The 20391-nt window shown below is 42.0% G+C and overlaps 1 protein-coding gene across 2 annotated transcripts in view; it reads left to right on the forward strand.

Annotated features, from left to right (window-relative positions):
• The first annotated feature begins 553 nt into the window (after positions 1–553).
• MIER3 (MIER family member 3) overlaps positions 554–20391 on the forward strand; it is a 28781-nt gene continuing 8943 nt past the window's right edge. Inside the window, exons 1-7 of one of the 2 annotated variants that reach the window (XM_072605586.1) lie at positions 554–1309; positions 3324–3348; positions 6496–6641; positions 14447–14581; positions 16257–16377; positions 17281–17366; positions 17551–17623. In XM_072605586.1, coding sequence (XP_072461687.1) covers positions 569–1309; positions 3324–3348; positions 6496–6641; positions 14447–14581; positions 16257–16377; positions 17281–17366; positions 17551–17623 — 1327 coding nt within the window. In that variant the 5' untranslated portion in view covers positions 554–568. Of the gene's footprint in view, positions 1310–1492; positions 1584–3323; positions 3349–6495; positions 6642–14446; positions 14582–16256; positions 16378–17280; positions 17367–17550; positions 17624–20391 lie in introns of those variants that run through there. The other variant, XM_072605587.1, reaches the window with a different exon arrangement.

The raw sequence follows: 20391 nt of genomic DNA on the forward strand, positions 1-20391 counted from the left end.
TATTGGAGAGCTTCTGAAGTCTCTTTGCAGCTCTAAGTCCTTCCATACCAAGTGATTTGGATCTTTGCCTGGCCAGAATTACTATTCCTGGCGGGGAGGAGAGGGGAGCAGGATAGAGGAACAGGAAAGAAGTCTCTTAGCACGCCTGACTTAGTGTAAGTCTCTTGGTATAGATAACTTTCCAAGTTGCCCGATTCATCCTCCGTGCCTAGGGCTAGGCTACCTCCACAAGGAACAGGGAAATTTCCACGGTCTAGGAGGGCTAGGCAGTTTTCCGGATCAATAGGTCCTTGTAGCTTCTCTCTTTTTTCTCTCACCTCTCCCCCTTTACTCCCACCCCTGTGCCAAATGTACAGGTTAAGTTTTATAACTAACATGCCCCATCTCCAGCAATGTGCTTCCATCTGGATGCCTAAGGTATCCTCACCTTCTCAACGGGTCTTTTCAGTTCCCCTGACTGTCTCACCCCCTAAAGTACTGGTGCCTGGCTAGCCCTATCATACTTAACTCCTAGCTGCATCTTTCTGCTTTCACCATATTACCAACCTTTCTCTCCTTCTCTGAAACTATGCCAGCATCGTTCTCTCCAAACTTGTACGTTGGCATAGGTCTAGTATGGGCATCCCTTCTCCCTGCTCCTCTGCTCATTCCCCTCCTTGGCACTGCCCCCTTCCTGTCCGCCTGTCTGGCATCAGCCCGTGTCCACCCTGCTCTGCCACAGCCAGTGGCCATCCTGTCCTGCCTTTCCAGCTCCTCTAGGGCTCTCCAGCCCCCCCTGCCCGTCCCGGCCAAAGGCACTTGGAACTGCTCCGGGTCTGTCCGTCTGCCTGTCAGTCCGTCCTCTCACCCTCGGAAGCCCCGGCTCCCGGGGTCTCTCTCCTCCTTCTCCCCCTGCCCCGGCTCTGGGGCTCCGGAGGGTCCGTCAGTCCGCCCCGCCTCCCCGCCTAGAGGGGTCTCTCCTGGGCAGTCTTCTCCTCCCCCATCCCCCCACGCCCGGGGCCGCGCAGTCCCAAGTCTCCTCCCCCGGAGCAGGAACTGTCTCGCCCGCTCCGAGCCCACAGACCCCGACGACCGCCTGGAGGGATCTGGGTGGGGAGCCTCTGCGGTCCCCGGAGCCGTCCCCGGAGCGGTCCCCGGCGCGGTCCCTCCAGCGCCCCGGGGGCTGCGGCGGCCTGGCCGTGCTTGCGTGCGCCCCGCGCCTCGACCCTCGGCTCCTGCACCCCCGGGACCTCCCGGGACCGTCCGTGTGGCCACTCGCGTCCCCCCAACGAGGCTGCGGGAACTTTGCCGGAGCCCGGAGCCCGGGCCGGTGAGTGGGGGGCCCGGCCGGGCCCGGCGGGGCGGCAGGGGGCTGGGGGCTCTGCGGGGCAGGAGGGGGCGACTGGGGCGGGGTGGGTGTGCTCGGCCGGGCTGGGGGTGTCGCCCTGCCCCGCTCCCTGCCCTATGGGGGCCGAGCCGCCTCCGCCGCCGGGCGGGTGCGCCGGGCCGACCGCGGCGGCGGCGGCTGCGATTGGCTCAGCGGCCCCATCCGGGGACTGGGCGCAGCGCTGCTCGTTCGCCCTAAAGGTACCAATATGGCGGAGGTGAGCAGGGAAACCGGGCAGGAGCGGCGGGGCTGGACCGGGCGCCCGCCGGGCTCGGGAAGCTGCCCGGCCGGCCCGAGGGACCCTGGCCGCCCTCCGCGGCCTCCCCTTGGGCCGGGGGGTCGGCGCCGGAGCCCTCCGGGAGGCTGCCGGGCCGGTGGCGGGGCTGGCTGGGGGGGCGGGAGCGGGCTCGGGCTCCTCCGGGACTAGGCCGCGGCGACGGCGGCGGCTGCGGCCGCTCCGGCTCGGCGCCGGCCCCAGCCCGGTCGGGGGATGGAGAGTGGACCGAGGCGCCTGGCTGGGGCCAGGCTCGACCCCGGGATGGTCGCAGAGCCCGGCCCCGGGGATCCCGCCCGCCAGGGGTGACGCGGGGTACTGGCGGTACCCGCTCCCTGATCTGGGCTGGAGGTGGGTGGGTGGAAACCGGCGGAGCCTCCTTCGACCCCCCCCCCCCCCCAGCCTCCCGGGGCAGGATTGCACGGCGGGCTGCGGGCTGCGCCACGGCCACCGCTGCGGGGCTGGGGGGGCGAAGGGAGCCGAGGCTGCCCCCTCAGCCCTCGGAGCGAGCAGGCGCGGGGGGAACCTCTGGCCCAGAGCTGGGGCTGCACAGCCCTGGGGCTTGGGACGGCACTTTCCTCCGAGCGGCGGGATGCGCCCCTTCTTCTGCGGGAGACGTGCCGGCGGAGCTAGGGGAACCTGGGGTCGGAGGGCGCCCCGGGGGAGCAGGTTGGGACCCTCCCTCACTTTGTCCCGCACCCCGAGCTGCACCCCCAGCTCTCCGGCCCACTTTGAAGCGTTTGGACGGGGGGCTGGTGGGGGGGGCCCGCCTCCAGGCTCCCCCGGGATGATGGCCCCAGGCGAGGGGACGGAGCTGTCCCTGCGCGGAGTTGGCGATGGAGAGGGCAGCCCCCCCAGCCCCGTCCGGGGCTCGCCCGCAGGCCCGGGAGGGGGAGCGGACTTGTGCGGCCACGGAGTGGGGGGAGCGGAGCGGGACGGGCCGACGGAGGGAGGGGCGGGCGGCGGGCGGGAGGGCTCGCAGGCCGGGAAGGGGTCGGGCTAGGAACCGCGCTCCCCCTCGGGCAGCCCGGGGGAAGCGAGCAGCAGCATCCCCGGGACGGAATCGGGGCAGAGAGCGGGAGCAGCTGCATCCCCGGGGCCGGGACGGAGACGCTCCGGGGGGACGGGAGAGGCTGCGCCCCGGGCCCGGCCTCCCGCGCCCGCCCGGAGGCTGGCTGGAGGGAGAGCGGCGGGGCCGGGCCGGGAGGGCCGGGGAGAGGTGTGGCGTCGTTACAATGGGGGGTCGGAGGCCCGCTCGCTCCCGCCGCGGCGGCGGGGCCGGGGGGTGGGGGCGGAGGCGGGGATGCCCGGGCGGGGACGGCGGGGGAGCGGCGGCGCTACCAGCCCTTTGCGCCGGTTTCGCTTCTCCGAAGCTTAGTAACTTCCTGAGCGAAAAGGGCGGCTGGAAGTTGCCGGTTCGCGCCGGGCTCCTTCCTCCCTCCGGGCCTGCGGCGAGTCTGGGGTGCGGGGGATTTGGGGAGGAAGAGGAGGCCGGGGGGGAGCGGACCGGGACGGGACGGCGGGGCCGGGCTGCGGCTCCGGTGCGGGACTGTCGCCGGCCCCGCCTCCCGGCCGTCCTGGAGCCCGCCGCGCCGCTCCTCTCGGGGCTCGGCGCCGTCCGCCCCCCGGCCGGGCCGCCCTAACCCCGCTTCTCTTCTTCTTCTTCTTCTCTCTCCTCTCCAGGCTTCCTTTGGAAGTTCGAGCCCAGGTTTGTCCCGTTTCCTTCCCCCTTCCGTGGTCCCAGCGGGCGGCGAGTGGTAACGGGGCTCGGAGAAGCTCTGGCCCGAGGCTTCCCCCCCACCTGCAAGCTCTAGATGCTCCCAGCGCTCCCTCCGTTTTCTTTTGTATCCTATGCGTTAATTGTTCGAGGAACAAAACAGTCCTAGTGTTTCTCATATGACTTTTTTTAACGGGACCAGTTGGGAAAATTCACCTTTAGTTCCACAGAAGTTAAGCGTATAGGTAACACAAATGAATGTTTGCTTTTTAAATAGTGTGTGTCTTGACTCTTAGCCGTCAGATTTGGGGCAGGTTTGGAAAACGTCCCTTTAGAAAGTTTTCTTGGGATACTGTTCAGTCTGTTTGTTAATTTCAGATTCGACTTCGAGATTTTGAAAGGGACGGACTCCCTGCTTAAATGTTGACAGCTACTTGTTCTTTCTGGATTGGGGAGCATCATACTGCCCCCCACCACCCCAGTTTATTTTGACTCTTACATAGATGAAAGTTTTTTGAAGATTTTGTATTGGAAACCCAAGTTGGCTGTTGTCTTAATTATCATCAAGAAAATGAGAAGGTTAGCTTAGAAGATCTCTAAAGGCCCTTCCAGTTCTGTTTATGACTGTCTTCACAAAGGAAAAGTCTAATAATAAAAGAATAATTAAGAGGAAACAGGAGAGGTGACTCCAAAATGCTCTCAGAATTAGAAAATGTCATCATTTCACTGAGTATCATTTCCTTTAAACAAATTTCGTTAAGTAGCCTTAAATAATTTATCTCCAAATTACTTAATATTTGAGGTTAGTAGAGTCGATATCTTTACTCTTAAGTCCGTTTTAGTGTGCTATCAAGAAATTTGAAAATAATTGTTAACTAGAATATATTCTGGAAAATGTTTTTAAAAACTTAATCCAGCAGAGGGTAATTCCTTCTTATTGACTAAATTTTTTAGCATTAATTGATAAAAACAAAGCAACAGCACTCAGTACATTCCTATTCGTGTGGAATTGAGGCAGAATACTAGATTGTCTAAATTTTTTTTAAGATATCTAAACTGAGAACATCATTTCATGAGCCTACAAAAGTTATTTATTGAAGAGCAAAATGTTCCAGGTTGACAGATTTTTCTTATAAGTGTTTTTTTTATTCTAATTGTCAATTAAAACATTACTATTCCAGTCTGTGCTTTATACATTTCTTTGTGATAATTTGTATTCAGGCAAAGAAAGCAAAACTAAGACTACTGTCATAATTTCAGCCAGCTTTGATGATGTTGAAGTTTTAGGGTTTTTTTTACTCAGCTCTCTGCAGTTGTATAGGTACACCTAAGTGAAAAAAAAAAGTGAAATTGATGACAAGTCATTGCCCTGGTACCCTAATAGGATACATCTTGCTTTAAATTAATGAACTAATATATATTACAGGCACATTGTGTCAGGTTGCGGGACTACCAGAGAATTTTAGGATCATAGTATCATATAATTTTTGCAATTAAAAGGACATATAGAATCTATGCCCTTAAAGTACCGTGCAGTCTGGTTGGGAGGATACAATGTAATTAAACCTCAGAACTCTGGAATATGGGAGAGCACCCCAAGAGTTACTCAAAAAACAAAAGTTAGTGGCATATATTTTGGCTTAGAGCTTTTCAAATTCATACTTCTCTCTGGAAAAAAAAATAGTCACTTTATGATTCCCAAAACTTTAGTGTTCTGTTAGGTATAGCCATCTATCTTATCAGGCAGCTTTTTTTAGTTTGTCATTACAGAAATATACTGAAATTACATTCTATAGCAGTTGTATTAACTTTTAGGAATGTTGGTTGAGGTATTGTGAAATCAGAAGAAGCACTGAAATGGTTCTGGGATTTTTCAGTAGTGAAAAATATTTGGTCTAGTTGAATGAAATACCAGTGTGAGACAAATGAAAGAAAGCCATTTTTTCTTAAATTTCGTAATGTAAGACTCCTGAGATTTTGTCACGTTTTATTTTCTTCTGTTCTGTTTTCTTGTTGAAGAATGCTATTGAATTTAATTTTGACATAGAAAGAGATACGAGCAAACCTGTGAGAGCTGAAGAATACAATAATTTACGTGAAAATGTTTTAATAACATGTCTTTCCTCCAAATAATCCTTAAGAACTTTAAAATTTTTTATCTTTTAACTTTAAGATATGATACAAAATAAGATTTATAATAGCAATTTTATTTTACCATAACAATGGGGCTTTACAAAAATGAAAAAGTGACAACCCTTTCAAAGAAAGAGTTGCTTTGGCAATAGCTGTTTTAAAGAAAATGTACACAGATAGCCCAGAACTAACCAAGTTTTAAGAAATTTTTTTCCATATTTGAGAAATATTTTCCTACTGTATGAATTAAATCACCTTTGAAAAGGCAGTGGATTTTAATGTTGTGTCTTGGTTCTTCTGTTAAACACCTATTTTGAATACAAAGAAATGTGGGAAGATGCAGAGATACTTGGGACTCAACTTCTGCCCTCTTGAAACTTAGAATCTGTAGGCTAAAAAGACTAAATCTCTTTTTGCCTGTGGGCTGTGTTGTGATTTTGCTTTTATTCAGACTTTTAAGTAAGGTTGACTTCTTTTCAAAAAGAAAATCCCCTATTGGTGCTACCTGGATCCTTAAGTCTCGAGCAACCTGAGCTGCTTAGGTGCTGGTGGCCTGAGAGAAATGTAGGGGAAATGCTGAGGAACTCCTTTGGCTGAGGCCTGCTCTAGAACTGGCTTAAGGGGCCCTTAGAAGCCAAGGAGTCCAACCTTCTCGTGACACAAAAGAGGAAGCCAAGTTCCCAAAAGTTTAAATGGCTTGCCTAAGGTCACACAGATAGTAAAGTGCGTGTCAGCCATCCACTCTTAGAGTCAAGTGTTGTTTCGGGCCTCTGCACCATCATGCTTGTGAACCATGTCTAAAGTAGCTTCTTTATAGAAGCTGAAGATGTGGCATGCCTTTTCTTTAGGTGGTAAGGCTTAAGTAGTACTGATGGAATCTTAAGTTAATATGCTTGATCATATAGGCTACAAACAAATGAAACACATAGACTTATAGTTTAACAAACACAATTTTACTTTGTATTTTGTGGATATGTCAAGTGATTTGGATTATTTTTATTATAGTTGGGTCTTTGTCTTCTGAGGATCATGATTTTGACCCCACTGCTGAAATGTTGGTACATGACTATGATGACGAAAGAACTCTTGAAGAAGAAGAAATGATGGATGAGGGCAAAAACTTCAGTTCTGAAATAGAAGATTTAGAAAAGGTAGGAAAGATTATCTTATGGTACTGTTCAACATATCAAGGTTAAAAATGTTAACAAACCTTCACATAGAGAGATATGAAGGATTTTTGCCCAACGGTTGAACATATTCCAATAGCCTCACGTTCTGTTGTAGCATTTTACATTTTTAGAGCACAGTTAATCATTTCTACTCTGTTAATTCATTTTATTCTCACACTGCCTTTGTGAGGTAAGTGTGGTGACTACTATTATAACCATTTTACAGTTGGAGAAACCAAGACGCAGTCATATAGTGACTTATTCTAAAGTCATAAATTAGTTATTTGCAGATCAAATTAGAATGTAGGTCCCTTGAATCCCAGCCCAACATTCTTTCAAGAAGACCACACTGCCTTGCCAGATTAGTCCTGAATTTATGCCAAAAAGGGAATACTTCTAAAATATTTAAAAAGGATACATTGTATTTCACTTTTAAATGTTAGTCAGTCTAAAATCATCTTTTAAAAATCAAACATAGTCAGATACCCTATTTTTCATATCTCTTTCAAAATCAATAGATATTTGCCATAAAAAGAAACTTTTAAATATGCATATGAAATAGAACTAGATTAGAGAGGTATTCCTAGTGTGCTAGCTTCGGGGGCCTAGCCACATCACTGAAAATGTTTTATCAAGTATTAAAAATGAGTGGTGTTCAATAAAGAACTGAATTACATATGTTATATACTCTTTACACATATGTCTAAATAAGAGAAAAATGTGTAAATGGATAAATGGATAGGGAATACGCTCATTTTCTAGAAGGTAACTTCACCTTGGTTAAAGAGGATCTATATGCAAAGGATATTGTCTTTTTCAAAATTCCATTTTATTTCACTTTTTTATTTAATACATCTTAGTATATTTGAGTGTATATGTATATTATGAGGATGAGATGAGAGAAGGTAGAACTATAATTTAGTTTTTCCTTCTGATTGTAAACACTTGGTTGTCATCTGCTTTTTTGTATCTCAGTGTCATGTTTAAATGTCTAATAATTATTAAAACTTGAATGCTGTATTGATCACATAAAGTCCATCTGTCTAAAACTAGCCTCCTTATTTGTGTATTTCTATTCAGACTAGAGTGAAGGTTGTTTTCTTAGTAACCCTTCCTTTGGTAATGATAATACCCAGGATTCATATAATATCTTTCTCCTGGAGAATTCAAAGGACTTTATATCCTCCAGACAGCCCTGTAGCCTGAGAAGGCAGCTATATTACCCTCCTGTCACAGGTAGAGAAACATAAAGGGCTCCTAACGTGTCTGAGATCGTCTCTGGGCGGAGACCAGAACCTCAGATTCTGTCTGGTGCTGTTGAGTCTTCATCTCTTCCTTTTTCTGTCCTACACAGATGCAGTTAGATGTGTTTAGTTTCTATATTTTATTGTCCATCTGAAGTTTGAGCAGATATTAAAAAATGTGTACTCTTTGCTTATTTCCCATGAAAGCAAAACAAATTGGAAATTTAGGGAGGTAACTATTAGGAAATTCTCTGACATGAGAAGAAGAAAATTATCCCCTATTTACTGGGAGATGATGGATAGAGTGACCACAAAATTTTATTTGGTGATGAAGTTGACAAAAGCAAATGTTCGGCTGCCTGTTGAACCTCTTTACTGAAATTCCGGTTTGGACTTTGCCCAGACTAGCTTCTCTCCATGTTCAAAAGTATGTCCTTTCTACCTTTAAGTGCGGGTGAGTTTGTGAGCCAGCTTTATTAGGTAGGTCTGACCCATAGTGGCAGAGCTTTAGCATAGAGTTGAAAAGTTACACCACCAGGGTAGCAGTTTAACATTGACATAAAATTCAAGAATTAGAAAGCAGCATACTTTCCCTGATGAGTAAGGGACGGAGGTTGGAGAGAGAAGAAGTGAAAATGTAAATTTCCCCTTCACATGTTCAGTCAGGCAGTACTCTCCCAAATTTGAAAGTTTGACTTGTGATCTTTGTACTTGTGTGTGTCCTTTAGGACAGTGCGTTCCTCCCAGACAGAAGAGAATGGAGGCAAATTTCTTACATTTGAGTTTTAAATCTCAAAATAGTATGAAATTTGATGGGAATTCTTTTCTGCGACTTTGAGTGTTTTTTTTTTTTAACAATGACTCATTCTCATTTTTCAGTGTTATATTAATTTATTATCATGCATCTTTTCTTTAGAGGATTATGTTGGAATTTGAGGGGAGGGCTGTTTCTTTTCACCTAAAAACTTATGTGTAAGTTGATATAAGATTTTGGAATACTTAATTAAGAAAGGTGGTTAATAACCACAATGTAGAAGCCCACAATTTTTTTAACCAGTTTGACCATCTTCCTATAGATTATGTGCCATGAGGTAGTGGATAATTCACAGAACTTGGAGTCAGGAAGACTGAAGTTTAAATCCCCTCTCTGTCTATGAGCAACTTAACTTTTTACCTCTCTGAGCATCAGAAAACATCTCAAACTCTATCTGGGGTGCTTTATTGGCTCTCTGTTGGTGTCGTAAGTTCCCACATCATCTTATTTCATATTCCTAGGTGGGAAGGGGGGAGATCTTTTTTTCTGAAGAGTCCACTTTAACTGGTTTAACTTTTTATAAAATTAAAAAATATTTAAAGAGTTAAAGGAAAAAGATTATCACCAATATCAAGCATTTATTAAGTTCTCAGTACGTGCTAGGCTGGAGATCCAAAGAGCTATGAAACATAATCTCTATCCTCAAATAGTGCTCAGTCTAAGTGCCCTGTTTTCATTTACCTATTCACAGAGCAAAATATGATGTGATCGCCATGACTTTCATTTTATTTGGAAATTCCCACTAATAAATTATCTACTCTTTGTTGATATGCATCGTGAGCTTTGTAGATCAAAAAACCCCAACTGCAAACCCAAAGAGATCCTTATCTTTCTATGCCCAATTGGTTCTGCTTCTGACCTTTAACAAGCATTTTAAAGCTTTACCCTCATTTTCTTATTTCCATCTCTCTACTGGAAATTGGTGGTAGCAGAAAGCAGATAGAAAGATTTATTGGCTGGAGCTAAGGTAAACACACAGTGCCACATCAGCAGGACTCAAACTCAGGTATTTTTTAAGGATATTTGATTATTTTATAAAGAATCGTGGGTTTTTATCCACAATATTAAATAAAGATAATCAGATAATCCAAGAATCTTTCATTTCCCTGGTGTGGGTACTACTTCCATTAACACAGATTGTAGTGTCTTTATAACTAACTAGATGGTCTTTAGAGTTGCTGTGGATTAAAAACAAAAATCACCTTGCTGCTAGTCTGGTAACGTTTTGAATTTAGGTAGACTAGTCCTCTGACAACAGATAATAGCCATTCAGCAGGCCAATAGGTAATGCCTTCTTCTCCCACCCTTTCATCCCCCCACCCCTTCTACCTTAGGCTGGACCTTCCAGAACTTAAGCTGTGTTAGGCACCTTCAAGCCATGATGAGACACTGCAATAGGACTTCAGTGGGAGAAATAGAGTAGTAAAAATAGAGGCATAAAAATGACAGGAAAGCAGCATATTTGTACTTTGTTCATTGGCTCTAGAGACATGACACTTGTATGAGTTTGTCCTTACTCTATTTTGTAACATGAACATTTTTGTAACAGTAACAAGTTTAATACATTTTTGATCATTCGTGGACTTGCAATTACTACTTGTCATTTTTTTTGATCGAAGCATCATTTTTAGTGTCTCTGGTAGATAATAGGAAGTCAGAAAGAAGTTGTCTTATCAGGAGGGCTAACATTAAACCTCTTAATGGCTCTTGTGAAGGTTTGGTGAGAAAGGAGTTTAAACTAACTAAACTAATATGTGTTGCTTCAATGTTGTCTCTTTCTTTTGATAACTTTCATTTTAAGCATGAATTTAAAATGTTTTTTAATTTCTACCATTAAGTCTTTAGGGGAGGTTTTCACTTTTTAAAATCTGTACTTACCACTGTTGAATTCCAGCAGACACAGATCTATTGAAGAAAAATTCTTCAAGACTTTTAAAGTCAGTGAAAATCAGTAATATATAAAATTAGGAAATGGAACACAGAGTTAAATTAGAGTTAATAAAATACCTCCTAAAAGGCATTTGAGTCCCTGAAAAAGGACGCTGTATTAACAATGTTTGGTTCTGCTACTGATTTCATTGTGGATAAACTCATTCAGTTTTTAAGTACCTAATTGCTTCAACTCTAGACTGTTTTGTAAAATTTATATATGGAGCACTCTGACAATTGGTCAGTTTAAAGTAGCTTTCCTACCGCTGACTTCTGTAATACTTAACAAGTTAAGAGCACAAGACTGTGTTTACATTTTTGCAATGGTCCACTCCGGATGATTTTGATATGTTTTCTAGTTTGAAATCATTTCTCCTTTCAGATTGCATCATAATTCTTAAAATGGACTCTATTCTTTAGATCTGTACATACACATGTGCATAAGGCAATAAATCAGCTTTTCAAAATCAAATAATAGGTTTTGATACACAAAAGTATGTAAGCTCTTAAATGAGGTGGGTAACATTTGTTTGGAATTTGGTAATATGGATTGCCAAAAATTACAGATAAATTAGTTAGCAGAGGATTGTCAGTGTAGAACTGGAAGGGACCTTAGAGGCCACCTAGTCCATCCTCCTCAATTTGCAGATGAGGGAACTAAAAGTCAGTGAGGAAGTGACTTGCCCAGGGTCACACAGGCATAAGCAGCAACCACAAGATTTAGAACCAGGTCCTTTGACTCCAAAGTGATAGTTTTTTTACTATTATCTTTCCTAACCCATGGACCCCCCTGTCTATAGGTTTGAATTAAAGTAGTTATGAAGGGAATGTAACAAATATAAGTTCAGTTGATATGCTCTTAAACTCTAATAAAACAATCTACAATAAGATAATAGTTTCTAAATCATTTCTTTTTATAGTAAAACATGACGGTTTGTATATATATACATAAATGTACATATATGTATATGTAAACATACATATATACATATATAAACATGTGTGTAATTTATACATAGAAGACTATGACTTAGTGCTCTGAGATTGACAGTGTCAGAATCAGAGCTGATTTTATGACCTCCAACAAGTGACTTCTGTTTTCTCTGCTGAAATGCTGTCATTTTAAATGATCATAGTCAGTTCATTCCAGTTCAAGTGTTGGCTAAGCACCTCCTAGTCTAGGGCTCAGCATTAAAGTTACCAAGAAGATAAAGCTTCTTCAGGAAGCTGAAGATCTGGCAGGGAGGGGAGACACAAAGAACTGATAGTGGTTAGGGGAAACGATGCATAGAGAGTGAGGAAAGAGATGAGAAGGGAAGGGGCAATCATTGCTTTGGGGAGGCATCACGAAGGAGAGGCAGCACTTCAGTTAGGCCTGGGGACAGAAAAGTCTAGGAGACATTTCTCAAGCCTGGGAGACAGACTGTCTAAACACACAAGAGGCAGAGAGCACAGCATGAGGCTGAGGAACAGTGAGTAGGCCAGTTGTTTACACTGTGAGCCTGGAAGGGCTGGGAAATAGTTTGTCACTAGATGATGGGGGCCTTTGAATGGCAGGAGAAGGAGACAGTGAGGAGACACTTAACAGTTTTTGAGCCATATAGTAGTAATGTGGTCAGATCGTTGTATTAGTAAAATGATTTTGGAATAAGTGTGAAGTTTGCACTGGAGAGGATCTTTGGAGGATCCTCCAAAGGCAGAACAAGTTTGTAGAATTCTGTTAACCACTGTTGAGGAAGAAATAGCAAAAACCTGAAGTGGAATGTTGGTACAGTGGGTAGAATGAAGGAGACATAGAGATAATTGCAGATATAATATTAACAGGACTTAGAAACTGATTAGATGGGGATTGGAGGGAGGAAGGATGGCACGGTTAGGGAGAAGAAGGACAGGTCAAATGTGACTGGCAGGAAGCAGGTCCAGCCGAGAGCAGCAAGATGACATAAGGAGAAACAGGTTTGCAGAAACAAAGTATATGTGAAAGGTTATGTGTTGTATGAGGCTTGAGTTTTTAAAGCATGGACTGTTATATATACTGCTGATTACATTATAATTTTTGGTCAAAAGATTCAAAAATGAACGTATAGAAGCTCAGTAAAATTGTACAGTCACAAATGGCATGCAGTAATCAATGAATGTTTATAATAAATAGTATTTGAAATATAATCAAACACATGACAACATTTAGATCAGAACTTAAGTCTTATGTCAAGTCATAAGACTATAGACATTATACCATACCTATTAATGTTGTTTAAGAGCTGTATTTGCTTATTGTCTGATACATTGGAATCTAAAATGTTGGAAAATATGTAGTTATTTGGGACCCATAGGTGAGAATTGCTTTTTGAGTACACCCAACATGCACATGTCCATCTCTATCACATTTGTAACAGAATACAACTCTGCTTCCCAGTCTTTTCTCTCTTGGTGGTAGGTTAACATCTGGCTGCCTTGATTTTTGGTCCCATAGTCCTTTGTCTTTCAGGGTGGTGCAATTCTGACCAAAGTTCCATTTCTCATCAGACTTCCCATGAGCTTCATCCTTCGAGTCTGGTCAACCAGGTGGTCTCCTGCCTTGCTTCCATAGCTCATATATGAGAAGATGTTTTGGAAGGCATTTTTTTCCATCACAGAGAATCTCTGCAACCAAGTCTTTCCTCACATAGTTTCAGTGTCTGCAGCAACTCCTTATATCCAGTTCACTCTTTCCCTCTTTCCAGTTGACTTCAAGGTTTTGAACCTCAGTGCCTGGGAGGATGGTGGTGCTCCCAACAGAAACATGGAAGTTAGGAGAGGGAAGATTGTGGAGGAAGATAATGAGTTAAGTTTTGAACATGTTGAGTTTAAGGTGTAGTGGCACATACAAGTGGAGAGTCCAGCAAGCAGTTGGAAATGAGGGAATAGAATCCTGGGCGAAAGTTAAAACTGATGTGTAGATATTTAAGAGTCTTCTACATGGTGTGGTAATAATAATTTAAGCTGTGAAAGCAGTTGAGATGGTTAAGAGAGAATGGAAGAGGGCCAAGGACAGCATTGAGGGATTTTCTTGCTAGTATGACAGAAGAGAAACAAGCAGAGAAGACCAAGAAGGAACATTCAGAGAGGTAGGAGGAGATGTAGGAAGAGAAAAGAAAGAGAGAGAAACTTAAGAAAGAGGGTGGAGTCAATTGTGTCAACTACTGTAAAATAGTCAAGGAGAATTCAGTATCAGACAACTGTAGCTTCACGTCAGTAACATGAAAAATATTATTGTTATATAATAACCAGGGCCAGATACGTTAGTAAACTTTCAGCAGCGATTCCCAGCTGCACATTTTCTAATTGGATGGATGAAGAAAAGCTCCATTTTTTTCTGGAGGTGTATAGGGGCTTATCATTTAACGTAGGACCAGTGAATGCTCTCTTGTAGTAAGAAATTAGGAGAAATTCAGAAGCAGCCTGAACTCGTGGCACCCAAAACACCTGGTTCAGTGGAAGCTTTAACAAGAGTCATCTTTGAACTGAGATAGAAAATGAAAAGTATCTGCCCAAAAAACAACTATTTGGGGACTTTCAGTGTATTGTGATCTTCTCTGTAATAGTAGTATATTGAACTCAGCAACTAAAATCTAATTTTATTGAAGTTGTAAAGTTTTCACCTCAACTACTTTGTTCTCTTGATACCCTCTAAATAGCTTAGTTTCTTTCTATGCTTTTTAGAATGTGCTAAATAGTAAAGATATTTTGTTTACTTGTAATTCAATAACAGGCCATCTTTGCAGAGTATGTATGTGTTGTTTGTATTTTTGTTTGACAAGGAAGGAAATATGCCTTTGGAAGATTTGCTGGCATTCTATGGCTATGAATCGACAATTACGGGAATAGCAGGTTCCAGTGCAAATAGCTCGCCAAGTGAACTTGCAGATGAATTACCAGATATGACTCTGGACAAGGTCAGTCGGCACTAATTATGTTAATCATCATTTAAACTTTTTTTAAAAAATGCATCCTCTTTGATTCTTGGATGTCTTTTATTTTTATGTGGATATGATCTGTTGTTCAGTTCAGGCACTAGGCGCTAAGTTAGATGCTGAGGCTATAAAAGTGAAACTGCCCTGATCCCCAAGGAGCTTACATTCTGGTGCTGCTTTTCATGTTTTTCTCTTGCCCATGACTTCATCTGAACTAAGAATACACGCTCCTTGAGGGTAGGAACTGTTTCATCTTTGTCTTTGTATCTCTTAACTCCTGGCACAATGCCTGCAACATAGCTGGTACTTGTTGATTGGTGGATTTGGGGGGTTCTTTTTTGTCACAAATAATTTATAAGCAATAATTATATAATTCTACCTGAGCTTGTGAATTCACCCGTGGCTTTGGGCTTTATTATGATGGATACTATGTATCTAAACTTAGATACACCTTTTATTTACAATCCTGAAGAAACATTAGGTATACTGATACCTAAATTAACATGTCCTCTAGAATAGAACTCCTTTTAACCAAGTTGGAGGAGTTTGGGCCAGTTTAATATCCATCATATTCACTTTGAATCAATGGTGTTGTAGTCCCAGAAGTGGGAGATTTTGATGTTCTCTCAAATTCAGGTCCCTCTTAGGTGTGTTGTGAGCAGGCCCAGCTAACATTATAGCCACTGGCCTGAAATTTTCTTGATCTAGTTGCCTGGGAGTAGGTAAGATGCTACCTAGACTGACTGCCTAGTGCACAAGGGACATTCTAAAGAGAAGCTGAACTCTCATGCACACCACTCCCCCTTCTCAGTTTACCAGAGCACAAGAATTGTAATCTATCTAGGGAAGAAGGAGAATCATGAAGATAATTCGCATCCTGAGTCTCTTGGGTTATTTCTACCTTATTAATGAAGCTTATAACAATATGTTCATCATTTATATATATTCTATCCATTAATAAGGTTACTTCATAATCCTGTGTTTTTTTAAAGGTATAGATTACTTATGTTGTGCTTATAAAGAAGTAAAATGTCATATATGGTGACATAGTAAAATGTTTAATTAAATACAGTTAAAAATAATGATAGGAATTCATCAGGTTTTTAACGTCCAAAAAGATTGATATTGGACCTCAGAATTTGTTAGGTACTTTTCTGTAGTCTGTGAAAATTTCAAACCTCAATATAAGTCATGTCATATGAGCTTGAAGAATAATTATAACTACTATATTTCATGTTTGTTTGTTTTTTTTTAATATGTAGTGCAGGACTCTTTTTTCCAGTAGTTTATCATCTTTTGGTGGTTTTTGGCAAAGTTTTGTGTTAGATATTGTTTCTTATTAAAATACATCTTAAAAATGTGTTTATTGCTTCAAGCATACCTCCTATGTTTCCACAGATTAAGCAGAGTAAGAGCATCATTGTTCAAAGTTTTCAAAAATTAGAGATAAACATAGTGGTTGGTAAATGTAGCTAAGCTCCAATTGAGATCATATTTATGAATAATTCTAGGACTAAGATTACAGAAAAATATATAATCCCCTTTCAAAACCTAAGTGGTTTCAACAGTTCTTAATTTGTTCAGAATATGAGATGGTGTAAAAATTCTAATGAAATTTGCTCACCTGTAATCATAACCTGCCTTTTTTCTCATGTAGGAGGAAATTGCAAAAGACCTCTTGTCAGGTGATGATGAAGAAACGCAGTCTTCTGCTGATGATCTGACACCATCGGTGACTTCACATGAAGCTACAGATTTCTTCCCTCGGCCTTTAAGATGTAGGAAAACTAATAATTATTGGTTAATCATAGCTTTATTGCTGTAGGTTCATGGCATTTTCTTGAGTTTAATAGCTTTATATTCAGAATGTTTTTAAATGACTATCCAAATTCCATCCAAATGCTAGTATAATTCAAATCCATTACCTTTTGTTAAGGCCTAGGAAAAATTGGATGCCTTCTTAAATAAATAAGTTAATCTAGTCTTACTGAATTATCTGTTCTCTGTCATCAGACTCATCTGTTGCTATAGTAACTAGTCTTACTTAAGGCATGAAATTTCACAGAAGTTTTTTGTTGGTAAAGAAAAGTCCTCTTGCTACCTTGGTTTTGAAAATATTAGTATTCAAAAAGAAGATTTTTATTATTGTTGGCATTTTAGTTGACTCTTTTCTCCTTCAGTCCTGAGAGTGTGTATCAAAACTCAAAATTACTGAATAAACTAATGAACAGAAATAGTACCACTATCCCTTACATCTTTCCTCATCTACAGTATAAAACTGTCTGGCTTGCCTTATATCAAAGTATAAAAAATGATTTGAGTTAATCCAGCTACTTTTATAAAGAGTTATGGATATCATTCTGATGGACATAAGGGTGGCTCTAATATGTGTGTCAGTTTCTGGGTTACAGTAACCAGAATTTACAGTCCTTTAAATTTTACATAAACATTGTTATACAGACTTGCTAGGTTTCATTTTACAAATAAAAATGTATATAGTTGCACACCATTTATATGTATATTATTATAAGGACATAGTACATATCCTGTTTTGGCTAATGTATAGATATACTTTTCGTCTACTAGATTCAGAATATTTTGTGCTTTTGTGTTATTGTCTCTAAATTCCTAAATAGATAAATGAACATTTTTTTCCCTCTTTTTTTGGGGTATGTCTAAAGCTAACACTACTTATGATGGAGATAAGGAATCAGAGGGTGAAGATGTTGAAGCAGATACTGGCAATTCATCTGAAGATTTAAGGAAGGTAAATGGAATGACTAATAATCCCCTCAGACCATTTGGTCCAGAATATCTTTTTTTAACTAGTTCTAAAAAAAGAAATTTTGTTTTGAACTGTGTGAAATTTGTATTTCTTAAATTATTTGGTAATGAATATTTGTTTTCAGCATAACACTAAGCTCTTTTATTCCTCCTAAACTTTCTTTTAGGAAATAATGGTGGGTTTACAATATCAAGCTGAAATTCCACCCTATCTTGGAAAGTACAGCGGTAACGAGAAGGGTAAGATTCTGGATTTTGAAGGTTTTTGCTTGATTAATTTATCCCTGTAAAGCAATATAACAAAAAAGTGGCCCAACTGTCATAGAATTATTAAAACAGATACTAGATAACCAGTTCAGTGGTATCAGCCTCTGTCCAAGTAGTCAGAGAATCAAGGGATAGCAGACCTCAGAAGCCATCAAGTCTAACTATTACCTGCCAAGAATTCCCTCTACATCATTTCCACAAATAACCTTTGCTTGTTGATTTTTAGAGATGGAGAACTCATTACTTCTTGAGGCAGTCCTATTTCATTTTTGTAAAGTTCTGATTATTAGGAAGGTTTTCTTTGTACCAGGCATAGATTTGTCCTGACCTTATGGAAAGTGTTCAAACAACATTTTTTAAAAACTCAGCCTATTCTGAATGCTACCTCTCTGCAGCTCTGCTCTTGCACCCAGACAGTTCCATAAAATAGCAAATTGGTGCAAAAGAAGCTTCTCCACAGCAGTATTCTAATAGAAAATGGCAGATTTGAATCAATCTTTAAGGTCATGAGAATGTCATTGTTATGACCTTTTCAGAGGATTCTGAGTATTTAACAAGGAAAAGACACTTGCAGAAGAAAAAGTAGGGAAAATCTCCTTGCTGCCCCATCTCAGGGCAGGGAAGAAGCTAAGCAGGCAAGTGCTTGGACTTTGTACTCTAATGGCTCTTTAGGAGTAGCATTGACAAGCTGGAGTAGGCACGGATGAGGGCATCCAGATTAGTAAAGGGCTTCCAAACCAGGCCATATATGGATCACTTGAAGGAATTAAGAAACATTTCACCTGGAGAGGAGAAGATTTGGGGCATAGTAAGTGGAGCAACAAGAAATTGAATCACTGCTTTCAGATATTTGAAGAATTGTCATGTAGAAGAATTAGACATCCTTTCCTTGGCCACAGGAGATAGAACAAAGAATGCTGAATGTGTGAAAAGTTTCTCAAAGGCAGATTTCTACCCAAGAGTAAGAAAAAAATCTTACTAACTTAATCTTAAATTGTTCAAGAGTGGAAGGACCTGCCTTGGGATGTAGGGAAGGCTATGTGCTTCTTGGCTGAGAGAGTGGCAGGAGAGATGCTTGCTTAAGTGTGGGTTGGATTTGATAACCGTAGTTTTTTATTGTTTTGAGATGCTCTAATTCTGATTGGTGCAGTTAAACCTGTTATTCAGACTTACTGACAGAAGTCGAGCACAGTTTGAACACAGCTATACTGTCTCTCAAACACAGATACTATACTTGTTTCTTTTCCTTTCCCTTGGAAGCATAGCAGTTACTCCCAGACCAGATGTCAGTGCTGATCAGTATGGAAGCTTTAACCTCCATTTTTCTGGCCCAGATGGGTTGGCCCTCTTGCCAAGGAGGCTTACCATATTAGTAAAGACACCCAGTCAGTGCAGCACAGAGCTCCTGAACTCAATCCACCAACCTCAGGGCTCCCCAATGTGTAGGAATTACACATGTGGGCCACCACACTTGGCTAATCAACTCCTGCACTTCTTAATGAAAGAGAAGATGAGCATCTTCTCTAGATTAAGCTCTCATCCTGTCTCCAGTGGAGTAGAAGCCTTTTGATGGCAGAGGCAACTTTCATGTTTGGAAGCCCCACGTCTAGTATAGTACTTTTAATAAATGCTCATTTTTTAAAATTTAATTCAGTCTGTCACTTCATCTCAGGATTGGGGGAGTGTTCTTTTTCCATATTTCCCTACTCAATTTGAAATTATTCCACTCTATCTGTTCACATCAGAATAGATACACATTGCAAACTTGTTTTAAAAGTGGCAGGAAAATGCATGGGAGGGATAAATGATTTTAATTTAGGGGTGAGATAGTGGGAAATAAAGCTATTTCCATACTTTATTTAGTCCTTGTTTCATCAACTTGATTTTTTTTCCCCTTTGAACTTAGGAAGACAAAAATAATATACACCACTGAGCACAGAAGTTGAGAGGATGGGGAAGAAGAGGAAAAACTTCCTTCTTCACCCTTCCTGCCAGAGTCTGCCCTCAAATCAAAGGAAACATTGCTGTCTGAGAATCTTTAGCAGTGGCCACCTCTGACATACTTTTCTTCTCTTGCTTCAGGGTGGTTGAGAAAAGCTGCCTTGACAGAAGTTGTAAAGTGGCTTTTGTTTCAGATTCCAGATGTCCTCTGTAGGATCACTGTAGAGTGATTTTATGTCCAAAAGCCATTAGTGACATTCTTCTTAGTTTCTTTGAATTCATAGAATGTTTTACCTTTGTTAATGCTTATTAATTATATGTGAAAACTCTTATGAGGCATTCTACAAGTCATATGTGAAAATCAGCCAACTTACTTTACTCCCTGGTGATTTTTTTAATCTTACTGTCCTGAGAGTTCTATTCTAGCTGCATTTTAAATTTACTGTGCACTTTTTAAAAGTCTTATCATTGATGCGTGAAGGGAGACTGGGTAGTCTTTCTGCAAATACAGTGTTGTTACTGTACAATGCTTCTGCACCAGTTGATAACTTTCCAGAGCAGGGTCAACTGCATATGAGCCAATGGATGGTGATAGTTGTTAGATTCGTGACCTGCACCTGAAAAATTATATGCTAGTGTTTCCTTTTTCTGAAATTTTCTCTTGTGCGTGCAGTGGTTCGTGTTTCTTTATAGTTGTGATCAGATAATTTTGTCAGTTCATTGCGCTGCCTTTTCTTAGGGAGGTCCAAGTCAAAGACATTTTTTAGGTCTTTTGGGGAAAACTCAGTGATGGAGAAATG

The sequence above is a fragment of the Notamacropus eugenii genome, chromosome 4 (assembly GCF_028372415.1).
Source record: "Notamacropus eugenii isolate mMacEug1 chromosome 4, mMacEug1.pri_v2, whole genome shotgun sequence".
Taxonomy (NCBI): Eukaryota; Metazoa; Chordata; class Mammalia; order Diprotodontia; family Macropodidae; genus Notamacropus; species Notamacropus eugenii.